The 19,619-nt window shown below is 35.8% G+C and overlaps 1 protein-coding gene across 3 annotated transcripts; it reads right to left on the bottom strand.

Annotated features, from left to right (window-relative positions):
• Positions 1 to 278: 278 nt before the first annotated feature.
• Positions 279 to 19,251, bottom strand: FIG4 (polyphosphoinositide phosphatase FIG4). Of its 3 annotated transcripts, none has more exons than XM_074183345.1 (12): positions 18,990 to 19,251; positions 18,714 to 18,947; positions 17,789 to 17,996; positions 17,495 to 17,725; positions 16,985 to 17,113; positions 16,711 to 16,865; positions 14,989 to 15,230; positions 13,505 to 13,772; positions 11,141 to 11,592; positions 7,196 to 7,467; positions 5,570 to 5,758; positions 279 to 590 (listed from the first exon to the last, which is right to left on the bottom strand). In XM_074183345.1, exons 2-12 carry the CDS (start codon positions 18,865 to 18,867, stop codon positions 350 to 352), a joined length of 2,541 nt encoding a protein of 846 aa, XP_074039446.1. In that variant the 5' UTR covers positions 18,868 to 18,947; positions 18,990 to 19,251; the 3' UTR covers positions 279 to 349. The 3 variants fall into 3 exon arrangements, with proteins under 3 accessions (XP_074039446.1, XP_023021991.1, XP_023021992.1); XM_023166223.2 differs by having other exon boundaries at positions 18,714 to 18,930; XM_023166224.2 differs by lacking the exon at positions 18,714 to 18,947 and having other exon boundaries at positions 18,990 to 19,250.
• Positions 19,252 to 19,619: the final 368 nt, after the last annotated feature.

Below are 19,619 nucleotides of genomic sequence, written 5' to 3'. Positions count from 1 at the left end.
TTTGAAATTTGTGTTTCTATCAACTCAATCATACCTCAATTTAATGTTATAATTTAGAAAACGTGTCTATGAAAGGTAATTCAATACTTGTGAGAGAAAGTGGTTGTTTAAAGTTGAGCTTCCTTCTGATTTGTATTAAAGGAAACTTTTGGCGATGATTCACACATTTCTGCAGGGATTTTATTTATAATTGGTGATTTTCTCCTTTATTTGGAAAATTAATAATTTTTTAAATTCTGATGCAAAAGTTGACAGGATAAAAAAGTAATGAAATTGTATTCGGTAATCAACATCAACATTTATTCAATAACGAAATAAAAATAACAAAAAATCACATGATTAATTGATTTCACTTATAACTAGCATACTTCCGATAAATCTCCATATCACTTGGCTTGGGTTGGAAACCACCGTTTTTTCCTACGCTTATATACTTTTTGTATATTTCAATCGAGTCCTGTGATACCGTTGGGGGAGTAACTTCAAAGCAACTATCTTTAGGGAATTCTCCCATAGCTTTCATTGGTCTAGATATGGGATTGAAAGCATTCATTGCAGAACCGCTAGCTTTTTTGCCAATCAGAACATACCTATAAAAAAATAGTTTTCAGAAATTATTCCTACCATAATTATTAAAAAAAACCCAAAAGTGAAGTAGATATTTAATAAATGAGTAAGTTTCTCAAGCATGGAGTGGGCAGGTCAATGCATGTTTTGGTGCTGAGAAATTCATACCGGTTTCTTCTTGATTTTAATGTGCTGAACCCAGAAATTATGTCATTTTTGCTCTATAAGCTATTTTTCGGAGATACTAATGCTACATAAGTCTTATTGAATTGAATGGTTAGGTGTTAACATGAATATAACAGAAATCGATTTCACTGAAGCTCCGTATGTAAAATTCCCGAACAAAAAACCTTTCCTGGCTGTCTCATTGCAAGTTCCAACAGTACCTTTCAGATTGTCAGGATAACGGTTCAAGTGACTATTCGAGTAATATATTTTCATACTCATATTGAAATCAAAATTTTTCAAGTTGATCAATGCTTTGTCACGAGAGAAAAACTGAAGTAATTCCTTTTCTCGTTTAGGACAAAATGTTTATTTTGTTCCAGAGGTAGGAAAACTTTTTTCTGCTAGCCGAGAAGCAGGTAACTCAAAAAATTCTCTAAAAAAATTCACGTGCCTCAAATAATAATGCATTTTCTATTGGTCAGATTGTTGAGGGATCATAGAAGAAGCAACATGAACATGAACACAGTCTTCGTCTGCTGTAATATCACCAATAAAAAATACATGTTCATCTTCAGAGAACTGCAGGAGTTCATGAAATGTTTGAATTGGTAGGTATTCTGATAGGGAAAGTGGGCGTATTACAGAAGGCAGATTTGTATGATTCAACTTATGCCGATATTTCCGGTTAAAACCAACAACAGAGACATGATATTAGTATGGACTGGCCGTGACGTCACCTTTAAATATATTCCACCTGCGGATCACACGTCTTGGCCACTGCGACACAGCATCATGTGACAAATCAAATTACAAAATTTTAACAATGGAAATATGTAACGTATAAAACATTGTGACTTCGCATCTGACGTTAACGTGACGTGTATGAGTGGCGTACATGCCTAGACGTTAATCTCTTCATCTTTTTTTATTTGGTGGAGTCAATGTTTTCTCTTTGATGCCCAGTCCATATTATGACTGAGAGCAGATAGTTGTTGGTTCACAGATGGATAAAAAACACCTTCTGGTTCTGGTGCAGGTGTTTTCAGTCGCAGGACAGAGATATCAACCTGCCTAGGAACCTATGAGACTGTATTTCAAGCGGAAATTTACGTTATTGAATTGTGTGCGGGGAGATTAGAAGAATCCAACCTCATACACAAGTCAATTAAAATATTATCTGACAGTCAAGCGGCGTTGGAAGCTCTTAGCTCCTACCGAGCAACGTCTAAATTGGTAGCAAATTACCAAAAACGACTCTCCTCGATAGGAAGACTTAAAGCGTATCGCTCACTTGTCCGGTACAGCACAGCACGGTCCGTCCAGTCAAAATACGGATAGGATTAGAAAAATGGCAATGAATGGACAACCGTCCACTAGCCCGGCACGGCACAGCCAAGAGCGTCCGTCGCCGGCCAGCGCTTGCCAGCATCAACTTGTCCAAAAGTGCCTGGGAAGTTTCAGTCTTTATGTTTTGCTATTCCATCAGTTGACAGCACAGTGTCAGACGCTACCTATGAAAATCGGCGAGGAAAAATTGAGTTGCTTGTTAAGGCTCTAGAATATCCAGAAGTTCTGAAAATTCACTTGGAGTCATTCGGAAATACTGGAAAAATTTCTCCTCGTCTTCTTTCAGATCGTTGAAAAGATGATGAAACTCTCCTAGATTTGTCCTCTTTTGATTAATGGAATAGACCCACAACATTCTTTTTTGTAACTATTGTAACTTCTACATTCAATAATGCGGCCACTATAATGACGACTTCTTCGTCAGAACTGCTAGTGATAGACATGTTCCTGTCACAGCTCGATTTCAAGTGAAATTTCTTTGTAGCTAGACAAGTGGGCGATGCTACTACCCGTTGCCATCAGGCGACGGACAGCGCCGTGCCGGACAAGTGAGCGACAAGCTTAACAGATTATCTCTGGTCTGGATTCCAGGCCAGTATGGCCTGGAAGGCAATGAGGCTGCTGACTCCCTTGCAAAGGAGGGTGCTGCAAGCAGCTTCATAGGACCAAAACCTGTCATTGGCATCGCTTTAGGCTTTGCCAAACAAAGATTGAACACCTGGATGGCAAGAAGATTTATGGACTTCTGGCAGAATCTCCAAAGCTCCACTTCGAAGCTTGATACCAAACAGTTGTTGGACTACAGTAGGGATGAACTACGATGTCTAACAGGCCTAACATCATATGCAGACTCGGACTGTCGTAAGACAGTGTTTGTCGCCTCTGTTTGGAAGATGATGAAACAGCAGAGCACATACTTTGTGCCTGCTCCGCTGGGGACCGAATCAGGTTTTTAGAGTTCGGCAGAGCCGTACTCTTACCATCTGACCTGAAAGACCACTCACCATACAAACTTTTTTTATTTGGTCGAGTGTGAATAGGTGTTAACCACAATAAACTCTTTCGGGTTGCGGTGGAGGGTCTATTCGACCCTCCACTGGGACGTCACTGGGACTGATTGTCATTGTCTTTTTTCACAGTTTTGGGTGATTTTTAAGGGGAACAACATATAAGTTGGTGACACTGTAGCCAACTGAAAACACCAGCTGTTATAAACATCCGTGGATTTGGAATCAGCACACCAAAATCCCTCTAAAACAGCTGTTACTTTGCCGCACAAGAATAATATTTTGTTGCTCTCTATTGTTAATCCAGCTTTATATATATTTGCACAGAATAGTTTTCATATCAAATAAGTAAACAGGGTGTGCTAGTGAATATGAAACAAGGACGATATCTTAAAGTTGGCATTAGGTAATTTTGAACTGGGTCTGTCAATTACACCCGGGGTGAGGGTCATTTATCAGTTATTTCAGTACCCTAGAATTAGGATTCAAGGTCTTTTCTTTAAATACAGTTGATTTTACGTTAACCCTCCCATAAACCAACTAATTTGCATGGCTAGAACAGATAAATAACCGCTTTTGATATAAAAAAAAAATAATAATTTCACCAAAACTACATATGAATTTATCACCTTTTAATATGGAGGTAATTTTTTTATGATTGTATGATGTTCGGTTAGGAAAGATCTCAGTTGTAATTAGTATCCGAATTAATGAAATCCATACAAGAACTGTTGTCAAATTACCACCCTATTTAGCTATCCGCTGGGACTATGCACATCCGTCTTTCAGGCAGAAGTGTATGCTATCTTTCAGTGTGCAAAGCTTATTAAATTGAGACCTCAAAGAAATGAGCGGATCAATATTTTTACAGACAGCAAAAGCGCACTAGGGGCTCTGAAAAACCCGAAGGTGACATCAAAACTGGTCTGGGAATGTCATGAAGAACTGAATGAACTTGCAAACAGGAACAAATTAATTTTGTACTGGGTGCCAGGGCATTCAGGAATCACAGGTAATGATAAAGCTGATGAATGCGCTAGACGCGGATCATCAACTTCATATATAGGTCCTGAACCAGCTCTGGGGGTACCAAAATCATTGGTACGAAACCAGATTAGTTCATGGACCAATAAGAAGCATACAGAGTATTGGACAAAAGTACCTGGCAACAAACACAGTACAACTTTCATTAGGGAACCGTCCGAGAAAAGAACCGAAGAAGTACTTCAATATAGTAGGGATCGGCTCAGAATAATTACAGAGTTACTAACTGGTCAGAGGACTCAGGCTGCAGATTATGCAACGAAGGGATAGAAACAGCTCTACACATCTTATGCGAATGTGAGAGACTGAATCACAGGAGGCAGGCAATATATGGACGTACAAAATTATGCCCAGAAGAATATGACGAACATCCAACACGGAACCTGTACAAACTAGTGCAGGGAACGAGACTGATGGAATGGGTGTCATGAGAAGATGGGAGAATATACGCAATAAGCCCAACAGGCTGCAGTGTTTTCTGGAGACTTGGACTAAATGGACAAGTCAGACAGCTCCCAAGGTACAAAAAAAAACCCCCCTACTTGGGTTATTGTTCACTTTTACAATATTTTTAAGTGTACCTCTCACCACTGAACCCTTTATTTTTTGAGAAGTATCATCCCCGTGAATGTCTCCCTGTGGTCTAAACTGCGGTCACTTTTAAGAATAATTGTTCATTGTGTAATTAACATGATGTTTATTAAGAATCGCTTTACTTATTTCTTTACCAATATGCTTGCAATAAGAACATCATCGATTATTGAAACTTTGCATTAAAAACAGTTGTGATGGATTCTTGACACTGACATACATTCCTGAACATAGAGGCCGTTATAATGAGAATGGCATGAAATTAGCTCAGAAAGCTCAGCTTAGGAGTCTTAGGGCTAAAAGTTGATGAGATTTCTCGATAATCCTGCATCAAATTTTGAAAATTAGGTAGTGTTAAAAATAAAAATTACCGGCCTTTCAAATGACTTATCCCTTAACCCCTGATCCCATTCAAAATTCAAGAGCTGTATCACACCCCGTCGAAGAGGAGTTAGAGACAAGGTTAAAAATATACTTGCAAGATTTTCTTCTCAACTATAAGTACTTGGCCTTGTTTCATATTCATTGGTACAACCTGTTTTTGCAAACAATAAAGTTTTCATTTTTGCAAAAAAAACATTTAATTTCAAAAATCACAATGAAAATAATTAATAATGAACAAAAATATTACATTGAACAATAGGCACATAAAGCAAATTTTTCAAATAATCGGTACTGAAACTTTTTGATTTGCAAAAAATTTCATATTTGAATTGTATTTTATCTATTTCAATTTGCCTATAATACCTTCTCTACACTCGCATCATCGTACACCTTTTTTTACATCACTTCTTGCATAAAAATGTGTACACAGAAACTTGAAAAAAAAATTGTATAAAACTTACTTTTTGTAAGTTAGAATATCTTCGGCACTCGGTTTCTTCAATTCTGTACCGTAAACCTCTTTCATGGTAGGAAAGAGGGACCTGAATGTGAACGGTTCTGGAGTACTCTCTTTAGAAGAAGTCATCTGAGATTCATTTGTATAAGAACTATCTTCGTCTTCGATGGAAGTTTCATTGTCGGAACTAGAACTGATTACAAAACGTATATGTTCTTAGAATACTCACTTTTTTACTAATATAAAATGACGAAAACTGACTATGAAATCATTTCCCAATAAATACATAAAATTAGTAATTTGTTGATACATCGAGTATATATGATGTCAATGTGGACATAAAAAAATAATAATTAATAAAATAATATATATGTGACATAGTTAGCTAAAACATATGGTCAGATGTTACCAGTAATAGACAGAAAGTCATTTTTGAAGGCATTGAGACGGCATTAGCCTCTCTCTAAGAGCAGGATTTTGAATTTATTTCAGAAGATTTCATTGGTTCTTGCTAGTTTCACTTCACTCGGCCGTTACAGTTACAGTTTATTACTATACAATGTCGTTTAGCAATTTTTGACCAATTTTTCTATACGAATTCTAATTGAATCAAAGCGCTGCCGAGACATCGCGAAAAATTACCCAAGCATTTGGCAATGATAGTGTTAAAGAACCTCTGTTCGACATTGGTTTGCAGAATGTCGTCCAGGAGGTTTCAGCTTCGAAGCTGAGCCCCGAAGTGGTCGACCTACAGTAATCCAGGACGAGGACTGAATCTCCCCTATTTACTCTTTTTAGTTCACATGTATGAATATAACTGAAAATTAATAAAAGGCATTTATTATCATTATTATTATTCACTCTAACTTCCTGCAACTGGGCCAAACCATTACAGCAGAATCCTATTGTGAGGACGTCCGATTCTGCTCAACGGCAACAGCGTCAGAAAATTAAACGAATTGAACATCAAAGTTCTGCTGCCTCACCTACAATATTCTCCAACCGACTACCATCTTTTCAAGCACTTTGATAACTTTCTCACCGGTAGAACCTTCGCCAATCAGGACCAGGCAAAAACGGCCTTTGTCGACTTCATCGGATCCCGAGCACTAAATTTTATGCTGACGGAATTAGTCGACTTGCCTTACGTTGGCAAAAGTTCATTGATTGAAATAGCGCTTATTTCGATTCAATTAAATAAGTATTTACCCAGATATTACAGTGTAAAAAGTAGACTCATAAAAGCGAAAAATACTTTTGAAACAATCTAATATCTGGAAAGCCTAATGGTACAATTTGTCAGTTGAGAATTAAATGCACTCTGTATCAAACAACTTTGATAAGTCGCCTTTGCTATCAATCTGCACCACATTAGTGTGTGTGCGCGCGCGTGTGCTCGTTTTGATGTCCACGTATGCGCGAGTGTGTGCGCGTATGAGCGTGCGTGTGGGTGCGTGCACTGACGCGTGTATGGATATCAGAAGCACTAACTAGCACTAGCAGTAACTAAATGAGAGATTCAGAAAAATAGTCATAATTGAAAAACATTTGCGTGAAGTTCGGAAAACGTTCAATTTACATCATTGCATGTATCCATTCTTATTTCAATGGAATAAACTACAAGACTTACCTGGTACTAGAAGCAGTTGAACAAGTGGAACTCTGGCCCGTAACAGAAGGATTTTTCATTGCATTTGTACCGGTTTTATTAGAATTTTCTTCACGCCTCCTCACTGGCCTGACTCTAAGTGTAAAAGGACTATAGTTAGTTGTGAAATTCGGCATGAAATCCCTGATAGAATTAGATATTTTTAGAGCAAAAACGTCTCCCAAAACACTCAGTTCGTAAGGTCTGTAGTAGTCAAGGTAGGAATCAATCATTTCTACATCACGGGAATGGACCTAGATATTGGAAAAATCTTGTTAGAATTTTTTAATAACCCGACAATGGAAATGAACTTATTAGAAAATTATATTACATCTATGTGAAGATTGTATGAAGGCTATTTTCCGGGATTTTTGGCTGTGGTTTGCAGATGTTTATGCCTGACTCGTAATATTTAAAGTCATTGTCCCATTAAATAGCCACTCCATCTACAGCTTAAGAAACGCATAGAAAAATTTCACGACCGGCGCCGCTCGTAATTTTAGCTTTAACATCGCCTTCTATTGGTATCCGTTAAGACTGAGATGCAATTGAAAACGGTGTTTGGCTATCTTCTAGCCAAAATCTATTCCACTATCACTTTGGAGTAGCTATTCCATTGAAGATATTTTTTGATGATGTCTAGTTCTTTCTCGAGACCCTTCTTCGTATTACAGAGACCAAAAGCACGATCCACTTAGTGTCAGTCTTCTTCACCAATACGTCTAAGAATGGCAATTTGTTGTGAACTTCCTTCTCCGTTGTGGAGGATGGAAGGTTTTACGCTGTTTATGTGCTTCAGAGAAGAGTCTAGTTCTGTATTCCCATGATTCCATACTATAAAGGTGTCGTCAACGTGTCTCAACCAGACTTAAGGCTTCTTGTGGGCTTCTTCAATGGCCAGAGTTTCAAACCACTCCATATATATGTTGGCTAAAACTGGCGAAAGTGGCGATCCCATTGGCAGTCCCCCATCTTGCGTAAATAATCCGTCTTTCAGTTAGAAATAGCAGTAAGTCCGTAAGTCCGTTTTATCTTCCATGTCCTCGTCTTCAGATAGCTTCCTCTTTATGTTGGTGTAAAGAAGACTTTCCACGTCGAAACTGATTAATTGATCTTGCTCCGCGACTTCCATCGCTACTAGTAATTCGACAAAATGCCTTGAATTCTTCACAAAAATTGAAGTTTCTCCTTGTAGTGGTTGTATAATTGGAGGTAAAAATCAGGACAAGTTTAGAGTAGCTGAATATCTGAAACTACTGATAGGACTGAGTAGTGCATACAGTCCATATATACTTGGTGTCTGGTAAGACTTCCTTTCAACTAATGCAGTAGGGTCCCGTACAATCTTCGGGTATTGCTCTTCTGAAGAACATCTTCGATCTTCTGTTTGTAGAGATCCGTTTCTATCACAATAGTGGCGTTTCCCGTATCTGCCAATTCCAACATTTAACATCGTTGATGTTAGATGTTGGAACTGGTTTTCGATCCAACTGTTCTCTGATTTTTATATATTTACCTCTTTGACAAATCTACAATATCCAGATAGACCCCTAGAAAATTATATCAATTGCAAGTACATCAGTTATATTTCTACCAACATTATTGCCAACCAATCCGAAAATCTACCAGGTTAAAAGTCTAACGCGTTTCAACTCTACTTAAAACCTACCTAAAACAACTCAACTGCATAATGACTATATCGGAATCAAATTATACCAATGATAAACATCACCTGAAGATATTGATATAATTTGATTCTGGTATAAAATAAATATAACTGATTTATATATGATTTATATATAAACCAATGGTGACGTAATAATAATCTTTATTTCAAAAATAAAGCTGTGTACAGCTTTTACACAGACAACATAGAATGAAATAATGTCAACAACAAAAAAAAAAAGAAAAAGACTGCATATACTCATAAATATATACATTTCTATAATTCGGTTTAGTCTAAATAGTCACTAACACTATATGGTTCTAAATCTATTAATATTTTTTTATTTCTTTCTTAGATTTCTTTTTGCTCCTCACATATTTGATTCGATTAGGCAATTTATTGTACAGCTTCATTGACATGTAATGAGGAGTTTTTTCTGTTATGGTTAATCTATGAATAGGGAGCACGAAATCATTTCTTCTTGTTCCATAGGAATGTTGATTAATATTGTTAAAGAACAGGTGCCTATTTTTTAATACAAACATTAAGTAAGCATTCATAAATATAAAGAGCTTATATCGTCATTATCCCGTTATTCTTGAAGACATTTCTACACGATTGATTACTTACTTACTTCATCACTTGATTACTTACGATACTTCAAATTACTCATCATTCTGATTGCTCTTTTCTGAATTACAAATATTTTATTTATATTACTATTGCTTCCCCAAAATATGATTCCATATCTAGCTACAGACTCAAAATTGGAAAAATATAAAATTTTCAGATATTGAGATATTTGTGAACCACCCTTAGTCCATACGAAATGTTGCTCAATTTGTTAGCTGTATAATCAATCTGTTTTTTCTGAATATTTTATAGTAATGTTTTCAATATTCAAATTTTGAGGTCGTTCTATCTGTGATTGATTAGCTCTAAAAAGTATAAGATTAGTTTTAGATTCATTCAAAATTAACCTATTCCTAGTGAACCATTTTTTTGTGTCATTAAACATTTCCATACCTGAATATTACTGGAGTTTTTTCCCAACACCAAATCGTCATTTTCAACACTTCGACACGTGTTTCGATCACCAAGTGATCATCTTCAAAGAGGAAGATTAAAACAGTTTTACTACTTCAGGGTATGTTTCACGGCCTATTAATAAATTAGTGTCATCAGCAAAGACTGTAATTGAATTATGTGTGTTTGAATGATAACATAAATCGTTTATGTAGATAATAAATAACAAGGGACCCGCAATGCTTCCTTGGGGTATTCCTACTTTCACTGCCGCATTCTCAGACTTGTATGTTCGACCATGTTTGTTAATAGTTACTATTTGTTGGCGATCTGTTAGGTAAGATTCAATCCATTTCAGTGAGTTTCCTCTTATACCATATAGTTCTAGTTTTTTTATAAGTATCTCATGATTCAAGCAGTCAAATGCCTTTGACAGATCTAAGAACATACCAAGTGCTAACTAAATATTTTCTTTCCATTAAATTTGTTATATTTTGAGTAAATTGAAATATTGCACTGTTTGTTGATCTCTCTCGTAAGTATTCGTATTGGTTATTGCTAATTATATTACATTTATATAGAAAATTTGTAATGCTATTACACATAGCTAGCTCAAATAATTTTACAAAACTTGGTAGAATATCTGTAGGTCAATGGTTTTCGCGCGCTAAGAGGGGCGAATGTACTATGATTCCCCGCCACTCTAGAAGCAGCGAGAAAAATGCTACCGATTTCGACGGAATTTCGACGAAATTTTCTAGCGCATTCGATTACGATATATAAAAACGACAGCCTCGAGCATATCGACACAGTCAGGTTACAGTGCGGTACGCGAAGTGATCCAGTAAGGCGATAGACATTCAAATAATAGTTGAAGTTTTGTTGAAACGTGAAATGAAGTGATTATTCAGTGTAGTCAATTATTAACCAACCCACGGGGAAAAACGTAATAATATTACTAAACAATTTGATATAAATAAATATGACACCTTGGGAACTCTTTAGACATACAGTCGTATTTTTAAATGAATTTGTAATTCATTGATTGGAATGACTAGAAACATTTTGAAAAAAATTAATGGTTGATGACCACATGTATTGAGCCCTTCCCAATAACTTCCTCATATAAAAGATAATTATGGATAACAATGTGCAAAATCGTGATAATTTCATGAAAGAACTCCAAATAATATCACGTATCACTGATGGAATACTAAGAAATAACAAAAGCATACCTGAATCAGTTCAGTACATGATTTGGTCAAATCGTTAAAAGCATAAGGTAGGCTCTTCACAACTCCAGAATCCCACCACTGTGTCAACGACTTCAAACTGGAAATAATGGGTTTATGATGAAAATAATAGTCGGTTGTATACTCCCAGATCTGAGGTTTGTACTCTTCAGGTTTGAACAGTCCCAAAAATAAGTTTATGGCGTTCTGTTTTTCAGCATCAGAAAAAGTGTTACTATAATATCTACTGAGAGTTTGCATAATGTCATTTCCCTGCGAAGTCCAGGGTGCCGTTTTACGATAGGTTTTTATACGATGAACAAGCTGAGAGCCACCATACTGAAGTGCAAGTGTGTCTCCATGGTCCTCGTACAGGGATTCGAGCATACGAACACAGTCTGTGTCAAATTCCAGATTAGGTGTGTCTAAAATCCCCAAAGCACAAAGCTGATAACCTGAAATGATTATTATAAATACAGAAACCATATGTTTTTGCTGTCAAGATAGTTTAATGAAATGTTGAAATCATTTATGAACTGAGAAACATAAAACTGGTCTCTCATTGGATAAGTGGTAGAGAAAATTTAGAATATGTACAATTTGTTTGGTAAGAACCTAGCAATCAAAAAAGAGGTGGTTGGTAGGAACCCTTCGAAAGTATGCAAGAAAAAGCCACTCAGGAATTTTTATTTCTTGTTCTTGTATGGGGCTGGAATAAATAACACAAACTTTCAGAAGTTCTGGATATAGGAAATAGACATGGGACTAGTTTATCAGAACCTTGAACCACAAAATTATATCCAAGTTAGATAAAATGACGGGAGCATTGGTCAGTTGAATGCAAAATGTCATTCTTGGTTCACTAGATTTACTCAGAGTGTTATATCCTCTGATTTCCTCATCATCACCCCTACCGTCATCTAAAAGTATAAATATAAATGAGCACGTAGCTAGTCTAGTGTACGTTACTGAGATTTCGAGATATATCCCTTCGTCCTCGAAGTAAACGTCCATACCACTGATGATTTCTGTAGTAGACGAAAAGTTTAGTATTTTAGGTTCCATTCGTCGACGGTCTACTAGCACGGATTTTGTTCTCTTCAATCGAGAATTCTGTCGTGAAATTCTATGTTTTTTATACGTAATATGTCTCAGCAAATGGATGTTTTAGAACTTCGGTCTGATCAATATATTTTAAGGAGAAACGATAGTATACATTTTGAACATTTTAATGAGACGTCGACAGTCACTTCAAGTCACTTCTGCCATCAAATAACAATTTTGCTTATATTTAAGTCAAAATGATGAAAGTCGTCTACCCTGTAACATACAAGTATATTCCGATACGTCAATTTTATTAACAAATTTTTTCTCTTATACTGTCATTACCAAACTCTCGGCTTCTCATGTGAGATCTACAATTTTGTATGATGGAATCGGCCGATGAAAATCCATAACTAACGTATTCTAAAAACACTTTATTGTGAGATTTTCACTAGACAGTTTTACAAAAACGCAACACGTGTTTCGCCACACAATGGCTTCCTCGGGCGTGTCAGTTAGTGAAGACGTGTGGCAGATACCCGAAGGAAAAACAACAGCTAACCCAGATAATGCCGCGCATAAAGCTGAAGTGAAACCATCACGCACCTGTGCAATATCTTCCGTTTGAAAGATTTGTCGCAAGTAACTTCCTGTATAAGAAAAGCTGAAATTAATTTCACTTTATCGGGATGACCACCGATAGACCAGTTTTGGAGTACCGGCTCCTCTTCAGTGCCGGGAGGGTCATTTTAAAGCGAGGGAACCGTCTGAATATCCCGAATAAACAAAATTAATTCCAACTAGTCATAAGCTCTGGCTGCAGTTGATTCAGTAGTATGTACCACTGCACTACAGGTAAACAAAGTCTGGAAGCAAGTCAGCAAACACATGCTCCGAGCGTAGATATGCCCAAGTTCCAATGAAAATACCAAACTCTTGGCCTACACGTGCGACCTTCAGTTTGATAGGTACGAGTGGCAGATACTAAACAGAAGAACAAAATATAGCAGACTATGCTATCATCTTCAAGGCTCTACTTAAACTAAACATTTTATCTCCTTGTTTATTCTTTTATACAGTTAGAACGCCTCAGTTCAGGTATTTGTCCTCTCCTATCATCCAGATATCTCGTTAAATTTGCCTGTATTTGCGTTACACCAGGTAATACCCTTGTGTTGAAGTTTCTCTAGTTTCATTGTTTTTAAGAATGTGTATTGTGTAGTATATTGAATGTTAGGTCTTGTTGTGTTATTCGATAAGTAAATTATGACTTTTGAATTTATGGATGTTTAGGGTGGACATCTGGGAAAACTAACTACTAACCTAAAACACATTTTCCAATAGCAAACTGGGCTGTATTCGTCCTGTCTAAGCAATCCACGCAGTTCGTCCTTACTATTCCTGTCTGTAAGCTGCCCAAAGTGTTATTATTTTGACCAACTACTGTTCCAGATTTTTGAGACTGATACTGTGGCTTGTTGTGAAATATTCCGACTTTCATAACAGCATTTCGTGCAATTTCAGCCAAGTGACCCATGACATTTGCTTTTCCTTTATTTTTCCTGGCCATATCAAATGTTTTATAAATGATCTGAAGAGGAAGGGAAAAATGAGAAATTAACCAACTTCATATACAGACTGAAACTTTTTCCACTGTTAGTATCAAGGAATTGTTTGTTGAACATTCATTGTTCATTACCGAACTTCAAGTTGTGCTTGTAAATGAAATTTAAGGAGGAGTCAAGAATTTATAAACTTTTCCTTATGTCATGAGTAGCAATCCAATCACTTTCCGATATGGAAAAAATACCAAAGATGCAATTTTCTCTTATTCATGAAATTTATTCAGATATGAATGGTGATGAAGTAAAATATAAATATTTTGATTTCTTCTCAAAACCTCTCATTGCATTATCCATGAAATATTGCTTAAGAAAGTCTGCTGATATGTTTTGTATCAAACCCTTCAGGATATATTCAAGTACTACAAAGAACAGATTTGAAAGAGCCATTGGAGATGGTACAGGGTTCAATGTTCTGTTTATGCTGTAAATATACTATAGTGTGTATAATAATTCACGGGCATCACTTGTGAAGAACTGTAATACTAATCACAAGAACTAGTAAATTATTGCAGTGATGGTCTTTCACTGAATACTTCAAAGACAAATCATATAGAATTTCTCCTGAAAAATGTAGACCCAGATAACAATTTATATCTAACAATCAAATCTAAAGAGAACAAAGAAAGTATGAAGTTTCTAGGAGTTGTACATGACATAAATCTCACGTGAAAATACCATATCCATTCAGTCTACTCTAAACTCGGGGATGAATGAATGTTTATCTATCTATCAAATATCTAATTGGGATTGATATATTTGGTATTCACTACAAACTATTAGAATGTAAAAAACTCAGTTAAGGTATATAAAATAGTATTATCCGACTTGAATGAAAAATGAAAACTTGTGTCTTGCTGGTTTATTGGCAATAAATGTTAAAACAAATCATTCAGTTGCTTGATTGATAATCTTTCCATAAATAATGACAGTTTAGAAAGTAAATCAAATCTTACTTGTAAATGTTATAGTATATACGAAGTCAATTCGAATGGCATAAAAACTAAATAGTTACCAAACGTTCGGCAGTTTCTTTGTTGGCATGGGCGGAGTGATATAATTTTTTTTTCAAAATTAATTTTATTCTTCATAAACCTACAGGGATTTTTTTTATTAGTAGTGAAGAGTACTGCCATCAGTCTTTCATTTAGCTGTTCGGATTGACTTCGTACAGACTATACCTACCTGATGCTCTACGGGTAAAAACTGATTCAAATACTTGACGGCCGAACTGAGCTCGTCACTCAGCAGTCGCTCTTGTTTCTTCCTCTCACGCTGTTTCACTAGGTTCAAGATTATGATGGGAGCACCATATCGTTTGAGAAGTTCATTGAAGTGTGCCCCTGCAGTCTCAGCAAATGGATCGTAGAAGTCAATAGTAATGGCCGGTTTTGCCACCATCTTACCCATTTCTTGTTTCCAGTGTCCTGAGAGTAAAGGAGAGAGTCATCAATTAGACGTGATAATTTTCTTATTGGAAAAATCTCTTCAATAACCTGGGATAATACGTGAGCAAAAAATTAAAATAAATTGTGAAGATTGAGAGACTCATTACTCGACGATTTTTTTTCAGAATTTTCCACCAGAGAGAGTTGTCAATGGCTATGTCTGGAATACCTACATCATCAATGCTGGTGCTCTTCTAGGATCCATATCATTAACAACCCTTTTCTCTTTCTCTATGTTACCTCAAAGGCCTGTTGAAAAATATCATTATTCAATATATGTAAGGACTGATGACATCACCCTTAGATTATGATTTCACTACATAGCATGAAACAAAGTTGCTTCCCGCTGTCTGTTCCTATGTATGCTTAGATCTTCAAAACTTCGCAACTGATTTTGATGCAGGTTTTTTATTAGAAGGAGTGATTCAAGAGGAAGGTTTTTAGGTACATAACATGCATAATATAGTAGAGAAACTCTGATAATTCTAGAGGTTTCTAATGTGAACAGACACATTTTTTGAGCTTACATTGTAAATGCAGGCTGAACCCTACAAGATAGATCAAAAAATGTACTACAGTACTGTGCACCTCAAAAAAGTCTACAAAAAAGTACGTGGTGGTATATGTCTATCTCTTAGGGATAACCCACAATATCCATTTTTTATCCTCAAGAAATAATTACTTATTTACGAAGCTATTTTAAGCAATACAGCATCAATCCTCATCCAACTGTATTTGATATAGATCAATATCGCCCTTTGCAGAATGTGATTTAAAAGAATATTTTCGAAGATATTACAGATTTAAAATGCATGGACACAACGGTTGCGGCGGTACCGGCCGGAGGGCCGGTGTGTCTCGGATATTTCTCTACCCTGTTTTTGTGTCTCTCTATTTTGCCATCTCTGCAAACGGATTAAATGAAACCTAGAGCAATTCAGCCATGTCATATAATTATCAACCTCCAATTATACGTATCAAGTGAAACTTCGAGCATTCCAGCCATATTTTGTATAGTTCTGCCTCTTTTTCCCCGTCTATCACTACGAATTGAGTGAAGCTTCAAGGCATTCCTGTCGTTGATCACATACCTCTTGACCCTGTCCTGGTCACTTAGTGCCCCTACCCTCAAATTTGATCACACCCCCTTTTACCCCCTTCTCATCACTCCTTGAGCGCTCAATGAAAGTACTGTAAGTACCGAGTCTTTCAACAATCCTGCATGCATTACCCAAGTGATTTTCTTATAGAACAATTTTGAACTTCCGTTGTTAATATACCGTGGTGTGGCGATTAATAGTTAGAAGACCGTCTTTTATTTCACTAGCCAGTAAGCAGGGTAAATCCGAAAGTGCCACATTAACCCTTCCATTCCGTGTTTTCACTGTTAGTGCACCGGAGCAAAAGTAGTAACAAAGTAACAAAAATCACAAAACAATGAGATTGACATTTTTCTTACCAGGTATAGATCCTCTCATTTGAACAAATGAAGTAACGTGGCTTTGAGTGAATGAAGATACTCCCGAATCATGAACCAGTTGTTCGGTTTCCACTTCATTTGCAACATCCCCTTGGAAATTAGCCCCACGCTTTAGGAATCTTGTACCAGCATACCTGATCATCAAATAATAATGATTAAGAGATGATATGTGATGATTTCCCTTTCAGAGTTTTATATTTTCTATAATTTTATATTACATGTAACCAAGTATGTAAGATACACATAATTTTACCTGCTAGATCTTCTCGCAATTAAAGTAACATAGATGGATCTTCCAAAAACATTTATGTTTGTTTGGCCCACAAAACCATGTGTTATGTAGATGATCCAGTCTGGATGAAGTTCCGCTCTAACAGAATCACTATAGACAGATAGAGATTATCATATAATAAAGACATAGATGTGTAACTTCGAGAGAATAACATAAGATGTACAACATAAAGAACAAAACAGTATGAACTGTGTTCCGACAAGCCGTTTCTCTCTCAAATACTCAATATTTGAGGTCATTTTCCTGCTTCAACCAGAGACAAAAATTTACATGACGAAGCCCTTGTTTTAATGCATAGCTGTCAACTCCCCAAGATTTTCTCCAATAACAAACGTAGATATTGAGTTTGCAAAGATAATTTTCATGATATCAATAAAAAAAATTAAGATTTTTAACAAAATCTATCCAGAAATACGAAAGTCAAATGGGAATTTGGAAAAATTAATGTTTCAAGGAATACTAATATCCTACCTTATTAAATGAGTATTCCACACAAATTTTCTATGAGGTTGAGTACGTATACCGAAATGCTGGGGCTCGCTTGTTTCAGAATTCGAATATTGGGAAACAACAGATGAAGAAAGGCTATCAGTATTGTCAACTTTGATATGACAATCAACTTCTTCAGGATCATTATTGGGAGCAAATCTTTTCGGATGTGTCAAGTTGTGTTGGAGGGTATGAGTAAGATCATAGCTGTAGCTACAAAATACAACCGAAATTTTATTGGGAGAATCAAATCCAGTTGAAAGTATTACTTCTTACCTGTAGTAAAAATTACTTGCCAAATCAATGTTTTGGAACATTTTCACATAACGAGGTTCATCTGGATGTAGCAGTCTGACACTTTCATGTGGAATGTACACCATTGTGGTATCTTCTATTTTATAGATTGTATGATGTCCGATAACACCTACTTTTCGACGCTTGGTAATGAGATTAATGTAATAACCCTCTAAAAACTTTATGAAACCTAAAGTGAAAAGGAAATGAGTTTTTTTCACCAATTTTTCATTTACGGTTCACTATATTTTTTCGTATTTCTGACGACAAAACATCAATACATCAAAATTCAACTGTAAATGGAAAAATTTCGGAATATGATATTCTGAATATGAAATCCAGCACTTGTAATTCAGAAACCATAAAACTAAATTCACCGAATTATTGAATCATGAATACATATTGAAGCTTGTCACTTCAAGATAGAAACTGTGAAGATTATTCTTTTTGTTCTGTAGAAAAGACTGGTTGTCATGGTATAGTCATGTCGTTTGAATCCAAAGGAAAAACAGCAGTTTCACCAGATCTGTTACCGAAATGTGCCTACTGATTATAGACTGGAATTCTTCACAGGGTGGAAGATATTGGAAATAGTGTATATATTTCAACAGGTTAGTCAGTTTTATATAATATGAATTAATTAACCTGTTGAGTTGAAATGAACAAATTTCAGAAAAGCAAGTTTATTGCACTAAAAAGTCTCAAAAACAAATATCAGTAACCTCATGTTTTTGGTAGGATATAGTAACTTTACAGACTACCTAGGAAGCATCATGACTAATCGTAGTCCCGTTAGTCTTGCGACCTAGTAAAATCAATTCACCTTCAACAAGTTGAATTATTTCAAGAGGAATATCTGCTCAAATTAGAATTCAAACTAAAGATCTGTTCATAAATTTATACAAACCTACTATTCCAAAAGCAGATATAACTTTTGAGAACCCCCCAGCCCCACCTCCTGCTCTTCTGTTTCCTGAGTCTATCATATTAATGAGATTATGTATTTCTTCTGCTGTATATTCGACTTTGTCATCATAAATTTCCAGTTCTTTGGCTTCCATTCGGTCAATTTTTAAAACACGAAACCGTGTCTGAGTATTGTTTGAGCCAACTAAATAATATTTCTGAGGGAAGGAAGGAACTATACCAATAATATAATGAAACTACAAACTGATATACTTACAGATTTGGTCTCATATAAAGCCATTTTCTGAATGGAACTTATAATGGGGTGAAAAATCACCCCTTTCTTACTATTATCCATGTCTCAAATTAAATAAAGTTATTATTTAAACGACATTGATTCAAATAACAAAATGAAAATTCACAATTTTGGGACTGAAACTCTTGAAGCAATTAGAAATGTTTTTATCAAATCTATGGTTTTCAGTTGCAAAATCAATGTTTACGTTTTACATTGTTTATTTATTAGATAAATGTCACAATTTGACATGACAATAGGTGACAGCTCGGATCGACATGAGCCATATTTTCTCGTTACGATAATTTTGATATTATCTCAATTATACTTTTGTATCAACGTCATTGAACATGGAATCGCAAAAATGTTTGCTTTTGAAAATATGTCATTATTATCTTGGATAGTTCTGTAACAGTTCTCACAAATGAAAAATCAATATAGAAAAATTCATAACTTAGTTGGGGCGTCATCTATTTTCTCTTAGTTGTACCATTTCTAACTGTAACAAAAAATATTGAAATTGAAGATGGAGTAAGAAATATGAATGAGATTATGTAAACAAAAGAAATTGCACATTTATACACAAATCAAATAAAAAATTTCATCAACCCC

The sequence above is a fragment of the Leptinotarsa decemlineata genome, unplaced genomic scaffold (assembly GCF_025532065.1).
Source record: "Leptinotarsa decemlineata unplaced genomic scaffold, Ldec_3_MD MMD2_tig00026336_RagTag_RagTag, whole genome shotgun sequence".
Taxonomy (NCBI): Eukaryota; Metazoa; Arthropoda; class Insecta; order Coleoptera; family Chrysomelidae; genus Leptinotarsa; species Leptinotarsa decemlineata.
Note: the sequence above shows the minus strand (reverse complement) of the source record. Positions and strands in the feature narration are given on the sequence as shown.